General features: G+C 35.4%; 1 protein-coding gene across 2 annotated transcripts in view; it reads left to right on the top strand.

Moving 5' to 3' along the window:
• The window catches only part of LOC135689788 (uncharacterized), a 22,372-nt gene extending 8,181 nt beyond the window's left edge, over nt 1–14,191 (top strand). Inside the window, exons 5-11 of one of the 2 annotated variants that reach the window (XM_065207134.2) lie at nt 1,343–1,395; nt 3,317–3,506; nt 6,209–6,238; nt 7,002–7,494; nt 10,505–10,570; nt 11,995–12,161; nt 13,577–14,191. In XM_065207134.2, coding sequence (XP_065063206.1) covers nt 1,343–1,395; nt 3,317–3,506; nt 6,209–6,238; nt 7,002–7,494; nt 10,505–10,570; nt 11,995–12,161; nt 13,577–13,684 — 1,107 coding nt within the window. In that variant the 3' untranslated portion in view covers nt 13,685–14,191. The remainder of the gene's footprint in view (nt 1–1,342; nt 1,396–3,316; nt 3,507–6,208; nt 6,239–7,001; nt 7,495–10,504; nt 10,571–11,994; nt 12,162–13,576) is intronic. The other variant, XM_065207135.2, reaches the window with a different exon arrangement.

Below are 14,191 nucleotides of genomic sequence, written 5' to 3'. Positions count from 1 at the left end.
GTGGTCAATATTTAAACACCTCTTCCTATCCACTGTTTGGAAAGAACAGATTGGCACTAATCTTGATAATCTGGCGTATTGAATTCCATTATGTAGATGATTGAATCTGCAAAAGAGCATATTTAATGCTGCGTATGCATGCAGATTAAACTCTTCAGAGTTCGTAAGATATTCATTTCACATAAGATTACCAATGGACTGTTTATAAAAGAACATTTGGCCTAACTATAGTTTGGTTTTTGCAGCTGTGCCTTAGCAACATAAAATCCAGGAAGTTGTTGTACTCTTTCGTTTTTGTGTTTTGATATAAAGGAATATAATATCAGCATATCTGCCTAATATTTATTAGTGTTATAACGCCAAATCTGCAATACTTATTTTAATTAGTGATTAATATTTGTTAGTGATAAAGCCACTAGAAAAATTAGTATATCCGCAGTAGTTGGTTACCTTTCAACTAGCTCACAAAACAAAATTCCTTGTAGCTCACGAAACTTTGTATAGACGGGCCCTTAGTAAACTTGATTGGATTTTCTCTTTGTAATATCGAGATGGGTATAAAATGGATGAATTATATGAAGCTGGTAAAATGTCTGGATACTTAATATTTATGTTATATGAAAACGAAGAAATAATCTTATGTGTACCTGATATAAGTCGTGTAATTTTTAAACGACCAAAGTAATAGTCTTTATATTGTTATAATTTTATTCGAGAAGTTAACCACGAGATTTATCGGCCAAACTATTTATTCATTCTTGGGCGTACAACCGAGCATAAATAGTAGCTACTCGCCAACAGAAAAGCGTGAACCACCTTTAGATAACTCTTGCCCTTCCATTTGTTTATTTGCCTCAAATATTGGCTCCTAAGAGCAACTTTCCTCGATTATAACGTGTGTGGTGGCGCTCCTTTGATTGAAAACCTTCGAGGGCTCACCAGTGACAAAAGAGTTATGGTGCAGTGGCTATGGGAATATGAAAACAGTTGGGATAATGTGGCTACCAAGAACACGCCCATCTATTGAACAGGCCAGCTCTCCTTTTATATAGACCTTTTTCAGAGACAGTTCTTAATTGTACAGATATTTATCGGACCTAGATTTGATGAGGATAGGCATTAGGAAATTCCAACACTGAAAAGGCACATTGTCGCTTAACCCAGTGTCCATGCCCTCCCCTCTGTGCCATAGGCGCATCATGAGTGTAAATTATCTTTGTAAAAATTTTCAGAAGTGAAATTGCTTTGATATTTGAACGGCGTATTAGGGCTGCATTAGGAATGCATTGTTTTCCAACTTTTTTGTAGACGTTTCATCTTTCTATTTATTTATTCATTACAGATTCTTCAGTTTGTCACAGAAAAAGTAAGACTTCGCACTGGGGCTGTAAGAAGGTTTGTAACGTCAAATTGCATTGCGATGAACTGATTTTTTATCATGTGAAAAATCAGTTCCAGTATATTTACCGAAGTATGTGTTTAGATGAATATCAAGATGGTTTTTGTTAGCGAACAGTCCTAGAATATGAAAATCTAATCTTCATAAGACCGTCAAGCCAGTCCTGCTACCTTGCAGTCATATTCAAGCAGATCAGATCGTTTATTTGTAACTGACTGCGCGTTCTGCTCTCAAACATTTGCAAAGCGTTAAGATAATTTGGGAAGGATTGTTAGTAAAGATACACCTAGTCGCTTTGTCTGCAGTTTTTTTGGACAGAAAAATATGTATGTTAGTGAACCCAGTTAATTGCTAAATGAAAACAAACATAGAGAGTTTTTACTAGACCTCGTCAGGTACTCGAGAGGAAGGAGTTTCGTCATGTTGATAGCTTGTGTCTGAGACTGAATGTTTGCAGTTTATGCTTACATTTGCAGTTTACTTTTACATCTGTACGGCCCCAAAGCTGTCAGCACAATGCTGCTTTCGTCATAATGCTGTTTAATCAAGAAAATTATTCAAATGATTTAAATGCAGCAGCAGTTGGAAAGAGAAAGTATGATTGAGCTCTTATATCACGCAACATGAATTGCTGGAGCCCTTTCAAAGGATAGCTGTACGAATACTGCTTTTAAGTGTCATAAGTCGTGTTTTTAATGCGCTGACTGAATGAACCCAGACACAATGAAGTTTTTGATTCGAATTCTCCAGTCACAATGCAAAACGACTAGTTTGCTGTGCAAAACACAACTTAATTTCGGGGAAAAATTGAATTACGAATGCGAACTATAGGAAACAAAATGTTCATGAAAGTTTAATAACAAACTAAAGAAATGCCATTTTCAGACCAGTGTCGTACCAATGCGTGCTACTTTGCGACTATTTTTCGAATTTGATGTTATGATGACATCAAAGGATGCGAAATCAATCGCACGGTGGTTTTCAGTTCTGCGATAGACAACTATTGTGTTAATTATTCATATGAATTCGCAGCATTCTGTGCTAAAACTCCAGTTTATTAGCTTGTAAAAGATAGTGACCCACGAGCATGCTATTTTTAACTTGTTTTGACGTGTTGCCACTCTCTTTGGCCTTATTTATTCTGTGGGTCTTCTGTGGGTCTTCTGTGTTTAACTGTGGACCTTCTGATGCGTCAAAATCTTATTGTCTTTTAAGAAAATAGGGTTCTCCACATTTTCCATTCACCAGTTTCATACACGTAGAATCCAGTTCTTCGCCAGTGCTATTAGTCATTTCGCACTATGAATTATTGTTTATGGCATGTCGATTCTGTTTTCCTTTTTGACCCTTTTTGCTGTAGTATGCAGAATCCGATCTCATTGATAGCTTATAGTTTCTCGTGTTATACCATATTTCATCTTCAAAATTAATCATCTGGTTAGAACTTGGTCCTGTTCACAAGATTCTCGCTCTCAAACAGAGCGTTGTCAAATAGAGGGAGGTATGCAAGAGAGGAGATACTGATAAGCTGGTTAGACCATGTGGCGGTCATAGATGTTTATCGTTATTTCCCAGATACGTCATTTTTATCGAGAATGTCTCATGTTTCACAGACATATTAGGAAGCAATTGAAAGAGAATACAGTTTGCTGAATACAGTTTGGTGATATTTTTCAAGAAAACTTTTAATTTACACCTAAACGTTGAGAAATATCAATTCTGATAAAGCTTCAGAAACAATTTTGGTAAAGCTGGAGTTTTTCAAGACAACCCTCTAGCCTTCACAAATTAACTTTTATTTCAGAAAAGTTTGTTTATTTCAAAAAGAAAATTTCAAAGCAAAAATTAGAGATCAAAACCAAATTCATAAATGAAATAGTGCCAATTTTTGAATTGTGTTTTTAAATTGTTTTCCAGTCTATATACATTAGATGGCATAGAAGTACTGGAACCTGCTCAACTGAAAAGCTTAGAGAAATATGTTGCAGTTGGTTACGGTAAAAAGTTTTTAAAAATGGCATACAGTGAAAATGGATCAACAAGTTTAACACCAAGAAAAGGCGGGCTAAAGCTGAAATCGATGTCTTCGGAACCACCACATAGGAAGGTATGCGTTTTTTCTGGATTTCTATAGAAGGACCGAGATGCAGGTGGGGGCGAAGGGGTCTTGCCCCCCCCCCACCGGAAATTATAATAGCATGACTGGACTGACCTCCCTAAACAAAAGTTTTGAATCGGTTCTTGCTTTATATTCATTATAAGAATGCTCATAAGTCATGTCTTGAAAAACGGCTTTCGTGTGAGATATATACAAGAGCTATTTAAACACCAGGTGGAAAATGCAGCTTTTTATTGAACTTGTTCTTAGGACGACGACCCTGAAATAAAATGTTTTTGTCCTAAACTACAATTTGGCGGCAATAAAATAAAAAGCAAGTTGAATTGATTTGTATGTCCTTTCTGATAAAATAGAATAAGGTAACAGACAAGTTGCCTGAAGGACCATTAGCCCGACAAGGTGCTGGGTCAAACAACTAAATAGACTGTCGTCTGCTTTTTTGGTTATACTTCGCTTTACTTTAGTGCCGCCAAACACACACGGTGGACAAAAACAGTTTTGCTTGGACGGGGGATTCTTTTTTGCTATATATGCAGTGGAAATGACTTTCAGAATCTTGATTGGTAGAGCACTTATGTGTACTCCGTAATAATGAGGGGCAATTTATAGAATGGGCTCATGAACTGTCGGTTGGAGCATAGTCATTATATTATAGGTCTTAGAAATACTTCAACGAAAGCCCAGAGGTGCAATAGGGCCAGTAGTTCTTGTCTTGCATATAGTTCGAAGTTTCCTAAAAAAGAACAAAAATTTATGTTTAAATAGCATTGTACTTTTCAAATTTCTGACAACAAGGTGCTCCTTTAGATATTCCCTGACAGTTTCAAGAATGACAAATTATTTCAATATTTTATATACGGGTAATTAAAAATATTTTGTTTAATCATCTTTACAGTTTTGATCTTAATATGACGTCAATTAGGTTGTTTAACTGATCTGGATAGGTAGAGCATGTGTTGGGATTGACCATTGTTCTGATACAACTTTTAAACTTAGTCATGTTCTTCGATCTGGCTATTTATATGCAGTAGTCCATTGCCTATTTGCATCGATTACGTCATATAGTCTATAAGATTGACATCCAGTTCATAGCGAAATAGATAGAAAAAATTTCGTTCCTTCTGAAAAATACAATTCTTTTTATATTTTATAGTGCATCCTAATGCGCTTAACCCAGTGGTAATTAAGTTTTATAAGTAAGAATGAGTCATTGCATCCAGGGGCGCCTACACAAGATTAAATCAGGGGGGGGGGCAGTGTTGGTGCTGAGGGCAAACAGTAAAATTTTTTACACTACAATAATCGAATCGAGCAAATTGTTGACATATTCTTCATGCAAGTGGGTATTAAAAGGCCTTGTCATTATTCGAAATTGTTGTGAGAAATTTTTTGGCGGTGCAGAACGTGAAATGGCTTTGAAAAGGCAAGGCTTTGATAAAAAGCGAACATCTTGCAACATACTAAAGGTTTTTTCATCTGAAAGACGCTCCTCAGAGTATCAAACGTCAAAATAAGGGTCCGAAAGAACACGATGGAAAATATATACCCAGCTGTGTAGGCCAATCAGAAAAACGTAATAATGATGATTCAGAAAGTCAGAAGATCGAAATGGGCCAATCAGAAAAACGCGAGCACACGACCGGCATAGTTGTCCAGTCAGTGGTGCGTGCCTATAGAAAAAGCTACCACTGGTGTCCAAAAACAAACTACCTTCTTACTACACAATAGCGACTTTTTCGTTTGTATGTAGATCGATTCCAAAACTACTAGGTAAAAAAAGACGACCGGGCTCTCCCAATTATCTGAAACATGTCGTCATTTTAGAGTTTTGCTGGGTTGTCTAAAAGGTGTTGTCCTATGGCAGAGTCATTGGTTTTTGCTGTATTTTTAGCCCTACAAGATCAAGCTCGAAATTTTTTGCTTAACGAAAATCACGGCAAATATAAATGGGCTGCCAGTAAGACTTTGATTGTCTGCTTAGCCTCAACAACACTCCATGGTTGCAGAATCATTTAGAGTGTAAAAAGAAAAATAATAATCACAAGAACCAAATGTAAATTTATTTTTCTTAATTCAGCGCGTTTCTTATATTAAGGAATAAAATAAGCGTAACATCCTTGTTCTGATGATGGGCAAAATAGTCAGTGTCTAATAAGACACCGTTGGTTTTCAAAGTTTATTATCATCTTCTGAATATTCCGTTATCAAAGTCTGACAACAAAAACGGGGAACTTTTCTATTTTTTTGAATTTCTAATGGAAATTAACATAATGAGAATGGCTAAACTAGTTATCAATTATCTAAAAGATTCTATAATCTTTTCTTAGGAGTGTATATTTAAGGGCACTGATTGCCCCCTCTGCCTCTCCTGGGTATTGCCCCCTCTGCCCCTCCTGGATAAGCGCCCCTGATTACATCGCAGCACCCACACTCAAGGAACAACACTGTCAAATTTTTACTTTTCTTTTTTATAGTATTTACATGTTTTTATCTTCCTTTACTATTGCAGTTTTTATCTTCCATTGTTACTTACCACTTTTTGCGATTCTTTTCTTAAAAAGCTAAAATGTTATGCACATATCCTTCTTTATTTACCATGTCGTTATCAAGCTTGCTTGTTGCTTTTCAACCATTAGGTTCTCCTTAGATTTTTGCCAGTAGCCTTAACATTCTCTGGTCTCTTTTTGCAGAAAAGGGCAAGACCGCCTGTAAAAGCACTAGTGAGTATTTGGCTGATGGTTTACATTACTTTCTATTCATTTTACAGTAGTTTAGCGTTATTACATCGTTTTAAAAACCTCCTTTGTAACTATACATTTTAAGATTATAATTAAACAGTTTAATTTTTTCAGTATACCTACAGTCAAGGGTTTTGTAAAAGGATTTGTTTTGGAAACACCTTTCCCTCGTTTGTTTGTTGTCACTGTTTAGGAAATGGGATCCTCGAATCGAGAGGTTGAAAAATAATATTTATAAACATAATAGAATCATAAATTAGCTTCGGAACCTTTGAAATCTGTTAATGACCATAAATGCATACAATGATTTTTTGTCGCCTTAAGTTAAGTTACTAGATTGTCCATCGTTTATCCATTCTCGCGAGTGATTCAGACAATCTCCCTGGTGGTCTACAAGCTCATGAACCTACCACTGCAAAAATTTGAATTGTTCAACCTTTCAAAAGAACGAAATTCAATTGTACGTAATTTGTTTTATATTCTGTGTCAGAGGTTTCTTATCACATCAGATTTCCAAGGTTATGTTAGGTTTGTAGTTTTATGGGTGAACCTGCGTTAACAGTGGCCTTTTGATGTATCTCTGTGGCAGCTGTAATCTATGTCAAACATTTATAAGATCTATTTTAATCTTGGATAAAAATTCTATGATGGAAGAATAGTAAAGATTCTGAGCCATGGCTCAATCAAGCTTACCCTATTAGGAATACTATTTTTGTCTGTTTCTAACACATATGTTTCCTCTTAGTCTCAGGGACATGTGAAAACGCCCGTTAGAAGCGACAAAGCATTTTCTGATAAAGATGATTTGACGAACTCGACCTCTGCAAAGGAACCATCAGATGCACACAGCATAGAATCAGACAAAGCAAATCATAACGATGTTTCTTTAGAACGAAGTCTTACGCAAGATTTACCGCCGCTTGGACAGAATGAAGAGGCAAACAACAACGACAGTGACGATCGAGAGGCAGTGTCGCGAAGGAAATCCTCTGCGGAGGACAGGAAGTCAGTGCAAAGGGGCGCAAAAGATGATGCCGTTGAAGAAGTCAGTACCCCCGAGAAGAGCTCTTCCAAAGAGAAGAAAGGAAAAACAACTGCAGAGCAAAGGAAAGCAGAGCTAAAAGCGAAATTGAAAGGCGAGAATCAAATGAAAGCTGCCGCAAAGAAGACGCGGCCTGAAAAAGATGATAAAAAGGAAGACAAAGTGGAAGATCTTGAGGAAGATGACCAACAAAATGGTAAACATTATACTTTTGACTTTTTCTTTGTCTAATATCCCAAAAAAGATACCTGTCTTTACTGAATATCTCGTGACCAAGTATTCTCTTGCAAACAGTTCTACATGCTTTAAACGTGTTCTGCTTCTTCTTATTTTCAGTTATCTAAGCATATATGCGTATATGGTTGGATAGCAGTTGTTGCTGCTACATCTGAAACAATAAATATGACTGTTCAATTGCAAATGCGTTATATTGTAGATTCTTCGTAAAGTTCCTTGAAAGCGTTCAAAAAGTTCCATCCAGTGTTTATGAAATAAGAAAGAGCGAGGCGATAATCATGAAAGAGAGACATAGCCAGTTATTGCATGAAACTATTTTAGACAATGACATTCCAATGTTAAGACATTGGTCTAATTGACTTATCAGGACAAAAAAGTTAAAACCACAACATAATTAACTGCTGAAGATGATTCGATATTCCGGTGTAAATGTATAGTAAATGTATATTTTCTAAGATTGAAAGAAAAGGTCCTCAAAAGATGCGAGGGAACAGTTCTTTTCCTTTTGCTAAAATGATACAAGATCTTGTCAATCGCAAAATATGATGGACATAAAGTATCTAACAAATTTTGCAATGCCACGAGTTACTTGTTCGTGCCAAGAATATTTTTAGGCAGTTTCTATTATCTATTAATATTTCTATTAATATTATCCATGAAGTTCGGTTGAAGTCTTCCCTTATGAGTAGGCTGTTAGAAATCAGTCAATCGGCGTTTTTAAATGTGTATTGAAAACAAGATGCCTTTGTAGATGGTGTTTCTAACCTTACCCTTGAGTAAAGCATTTCTTTTGCATTTATTGGTTTAGGCCACTTAAAAACGTTTCGTATTTGGTTGTGAAATAAGTTTTCCAAAATGTTTAAAGCAATCACTACCGTAGCCAGGGATATCATTTTAATTAAAATTCTTGTATCTATACTCACTATTTTTCATTACAAAATCGTACCCTATCCATTTCTCTGGTTAAATTGATATATTTGTTACAATTTTGTGACAAGAGAGTCAGTTATCCAATACAGTGACAAAAAGGACACTTTACAATACAGGTTTGCTTATATCATTAAAGGATTATAATTCATGTATAATTCATGAAAATAAGAAATTCGGGCTGGTCTTAGTTGGTAATACAGAACATAAGCGTCGCAAATTCTGTGATTGGTTCGTTCTTTACTTCCTTTGTCGTGTCCGTCTTATCCGTCTTACTAATATTTTCCCATAATTTCCTTAACCCCCTTATTACTTGATATTATGTAAAATGTTCAAAATTTCTTAAGGAAATTTTTTTACTTCTGCATTTTCAACTTAAAGCAACTTTCAGATCTGAAATTCTGCGAGCGTTGCGTATGATAGTATGTGTAGGTAGCCTTTTTGCCTGGCAACTCACCATGTCTTTAGCAACCATATATTAACAATCAATGAAGATGATGTCCCTTCCCATTTTAACTGAGGACGATGTGTTGTCTTTGGATTTGATATCAGATGGACTGGGGATTTTTTGAAGGTCACAAATACATGTCAGCCCTGAAAACTATCTTATGTTGAAAGATTTGTTTGATTTTATGGAGTTTAGGGACTGCCTTTCAGGAAACAGAAGAGTTGGATCAAGAAAAGTATTTTGATTTTAGTATGTTTAATCAAATGTTTAGTCACAGTGGGATTTATTAACAGATAAAGATGCTTTAAAGAGGGGAAGATTGTTCCTTTGTGTTTAGAAGGGACAATTGATTAATACAGAATTAACATAAGAAAGGACAAGTTGCCTGTTTGTATTTACACTCCCATTTCTAAGTTGTTACAAAGATGAAATACGCATTAACGAAACGAACAGAGTTCGTGTGCGAAGCTTTTATTTGCATGTAGCACTCTTAAGCCGCAAATATGCAGACAATTGTACTGACTGCAGGGACACCTGGAAAACTCATACGTCTCGTTTTAATCACGTGGCATTTAAGGTCATGCGACCTGGCTATTACAATATTTCATTATGCCTCTAAGATTTCATTAAAGCGAAACCGTTGGCCTTTTCGATGAGAAGAAATTGCCTAGGCTTTGCCTTATAGATCTATCTCATAACCGTCTTGTCAGTTGCTTTGTTGTATATTGATCTGACGAGGACCATGCCCTATTAATGCTTCGTGGGCTAGTGAATAGATCATAACGTAAGCAGGAATAATTTCATCTGAGAACTTAAATCTTTCATACAGTACACAGGATGCGGTCTTACGAACTTAACAAGCTTAAGGTATTGATGGCCATTGTAGATTCTGTAATCTGATATCAGCTATTGTCTTCGATGGTTTTAATTTCTTGAATATGCTTTAGTTGTGAAGTGATATTTAATCTGGACAATTTTTTGGTTTTTTCAGCTGACTGGTGACATAAAACTTTTTATCCATATGTTATCCATATCCTTTAATATCAGTTTCGATAGCTTCAACCCAACTGCAAATTAAGACCTACACGAGTTACTGTTAATCTCAATCTCGTGTTTCTATATAAAAAGTATTTGCTACCTGTTTTCATTGTCACAAACGTGGTGGCAAGTTCAACCATGTTTTTTTAAAAGATTATGGTAAAACCACAATTAAGGCCTCGCCCAACCACCTCTGCAACGTTGCGAAGGAGTTAAAATTTGTTCTTACCTTAATTTGCATTTTATATTCAATCCTTGAGCTTTACCTCGTGAACCAACTTTCGATAGTTTTCAACTGGTTTTCATTGGAACTCTACATTGGTCCATTTTGTACTTGCTTGCAAATCTAGTGTCTCTTTCTACAACATCTAAAATTCCAATTTTTCAGCAAGCTCTAAAATAATATTTCTTATTGATTGCTTTCTCTCATTAAAAATATTCTACATTGTGGAAACGACTGTTACAGATCACCTGAACCTATATTTCCATTTGTGAAATTGTTATCTTTTCATAATGTTTTCGCTCTATTGCTCATGATGTACAATCTTAATTGTAGAGCCATCTGTTTTCAAAGCGACAGGAGACCAGGGAGAAAGTGGTAAAATGATTAAGGAAAACGAAGGTAACTGATGCTGCAATTTATCAAATTTATCATATTCTTCTTCGTAATTCAGTTTGCTAGTAATTGAAAATCCAAAATGAACCAATGCAGACGAAAATCTGAATCAAAATTTGTGTTAAATATTTGACCTTCAATAGTCCTGTTTTTGCCGAATTCAAAGAAACCATCACCATATCAGTAGTATGAAATTTCTATTTCAAGAATATTTTGTTGATTCTAGCACATGGGATGATATTTTTTCTGAAGATTTTTTAAAGTTGATAGTAAATTTATGCATTGATGCGCTGTCTTTGAGTGTTGAACTTCCAATGTAAATGCTTAGGCATTTTTGTCATTTACAGCTGACGAATGTCTTCCCGTTTTTCTATTTTTCAAAAAACTAGACGAATTATTTATTACCTTTCCTCTCTTGTTGTCTTAAAAAGCCCCAAAACGCGGACATTGTGGACTTCGCAGATATTCCGCGTGTTTGCGTTTCATTAATCTTTTTGTATCATATTACTTAAAAGCGGACATAAATTTTGTGGACTTCCAAATAAAGAACGCGCTGATGAATCGCATAATTTCAATTGATTGTCATGTTAAGTGTCCTTTTTGTTCCTAAAACCCCAAGCGACATAAATTTCACAGACTTGCAAAATGAATAATTTGTCATATGAAATTGAAGCATTTTTCCAGCATAGATTTTACTCTCGTATAGCTAAGGCCCAACTAGAATTGTGTTTTTACCTTGGGTTTAGCTGTCATTTTGAGAATGACTTTCTGAGAAAATTACACCGATACGCACCATTGCAATCGACCGACATGTGTCCTACTTGTTTTATGCTTGACTCGAATTAGATCTTCTTCCAGGCTATTTATATTTTGCTTTTACAAAAAGGGACCTTTTGTTTTTGCGAAAACGTTATCCTTTTATGACTTAACTGTGATTGGAAGGTCCACTAATGTCATGAGCACACTAAGCAATGGCATGTAGGAACCTAGTGAGTTAGGCACGTAAGACCGAAATTTTGAAATCAAGCCTCCATCTAATAAGAAAAGATTTAGCCTCTTAAAATATGTTTTGTTTGCAGGTCACTAACGATTAAAATGACCCATTATTTACCTAAAAATCTATTGTCAGCTCAGTCATCAGTTCGCTAGAAGTTTCTTTAAATGACAATGTTGTTGGTAAAATTACTTGATTATGTTCTGAAGTTACCCATTACTTGTTATTTTACTCCCTAAGACCTCCCCTTTTCAACCACTTTTTCAGAAAGGGTGACGTATACCTGTCCTTGAGAGCAAATACATTCTCCATTTGTATCTTATTGTGTCATTGCTTATTGTGTCATGGCTTATTGTGTCAGAATAAACTTTATTTTCTGATAAGTAAATTTACTAAGTACTCTAAAAACGGTTTCAATGATATTATTTCCTCGCAGAAACTAACGTAGACAAGCCAGTGGACATGTTGCCAGCAGAAGAAGTTGAGGAGGAATTAGAAGCAAATGCAACGCAAAAGGAAGATGAAGAAAATACCAAGGTGAACAATGATTTTTATGCCTTTGCCCAAAGAAATCGCTTCAAAGCAAAATCAACATACCTTGTGGTAGGTTTTATTTCATAAGATAGTGCCTTTTTGCTTCGATGTGTTGTCAATGTCTTGATAAAATGGTATTGAAAGCAAACATTTTTTCATGTGCAGTCTTTGTTTCGTTAGAAGGGATTTTAAGCTCCTATTTTGAAGGCATTTTAAACTTGATTACAAGGCTATGTTTATGGTTGATATCGATAGGGAAGGCTTTGTCATAGGTGTTTTTTTAAAGAAGTGTTGACTGTGTTTGCCATCATTCTAAATTGAATATTTAGGCAGAATTTCGACTAGCCTGGGTTAAAACAAAAACAGGTTAAAATGTATCAGTTTTTAAAGTGAATCAATGGAAACGCTAGTTTGCTTTAAACTAGTTCTAATCCGTTTTTTATCGTTTCCATTTACGTGGGTAAAAATGTATCCAGGCTTAAAATGTACCCTTAGCCCTCTACTCTTCAGATAAATCAGATTTAGATAGTTATGAACAGAAACCGGAGCACGCGGAGCTGGAAAGAAATCAATATTTACAACAAAGGTCCTTGAATTTTTTGAGTAGCACTATTGCTGTTGTTGTTGTTGCTGTTCCTGTTGGTGTCTTCGTCGTTGTTGTTGTTGTAAGTTGATCAAAAGTTATCCGGTTTTGGCATTCCCACTAACCCACAGGTAGGTAAAAGATACCCGGCTTAAAACTGATCCACTCGGAGACCCGTTTTTGAACTTTTTCAAGTGGGTTAGTAGGTTAGCGGATAACTTCTAACCTGTTTCTGTTTTAAGCCGGGTTAGCGGAAAGGCTGCCTTATAGCTAATGAAAAATTTGGTTAGCTGATTATTTTAAGAAATAAATTGATAATGGAGCACGTTTTGTTGTGGGAGATTAGCGTCAGAGATCTAGTGTGACAGATAGGTCGCTACAGTTGAAAAGAGACTCACTTGAATCACGTAGATTACTATTTCAATTTAAATACGTTCATAAAATGTTTACAAAAAGGGTTGTTTTCACTCCTAACGATTTCTTTTCCAATGATAAGGAACCCAAACCCATTCAAGATAATGCTCGAATTCGGGAGAATTTAATATTTTAAAGTTTTAATTCTTTTATTCTATCATTCCTGTATGGAACAGCCCGCCAGATAAAATTGTGACGTAAACGACTTCGGCAAAGTTTAACTTTGTAGTTTGAATACGTGTAGGCATTTTTAGTGACCCGAAAGGGTTGTTAAATGCATAAATAGTGATTTTGATGATGTTGGTTTCCTTCATGCACAGTTTAAAGCTAGCACATCGGAAAGATAGCATCAAAAATAGGCTGAAATTAGCGTCAAGAATGGCAATTACGCGAATTTCCTAATGTTTTATCGTGTTCCTTTACCGTATTCAGGAGATATCAGCATTCAGGTTGTTTTGCGTTTTGAAATAATTTTTTTTGTTTTCAGACATCAAATGACAATGAACAGGACGATAAAGTTGCCGAAAACTCCAAGCCTACTGAGGACAACGAGGCTTCAAACGCCATCCGAGATAGTTTGGAGGATGGAAATTGAATCATCTCCACTAAATGTATGAAGAAAAGATAAAAATTAAATGTAAAAAAGTCCATTTATTATGGACAGGCTACGCAACTGTTTTATTTAAATGTTTTATTCTTACTTAACCACAAATTTAGTGTCAAAAGAAAAATATGCACATGTTACGCAGAATAAATTTGTGTGAAATTGTCGTACAGGAAACAATATTGGGTGTAAATAGATAGATTCTTGACTTTATTTTTAAATTGACATTACCAGGTATCCTGCTTGTTAAAAATATCGCTGTTAGATGAATTTGAACCTAACACAATAACGTTGGCTTCTTGCACTTCTTTTTCTTTATTTTCGATTAAATATATATTTTTGAACTGGTGAAAGATGGATTAGTAAAACATTTATGAATTAACCAAATGTGAAAATACATTAAATATACTTCTAAACTGGCACGAGAAAGTAGAAGCATATACTTAAAATAACGGTCTATGTTTGACGTTTTACAATGATAATATTCTGAATGAGTTA

The sequence above is a fragment of the Rhopilema esculentum genome, chromosome 5 (assembly GCF_057945365.1).
Source record: "Rhopilema esculentum isolate cy_ngs chromosome 5, ASM5794536v1, whole genome shotgun sequence".
In the NCBI taxonomy this organism is placed as follows: Eukaryota; Metazoa; Cnidaria; class Scyphozoa; order Rhizostomeae; family Rhizostomatidae; genus Rhopilema; species Rhopilema esculentum.
This window is presented reverse-complemented; position numbering and strand designations above follow the sequence as displayed.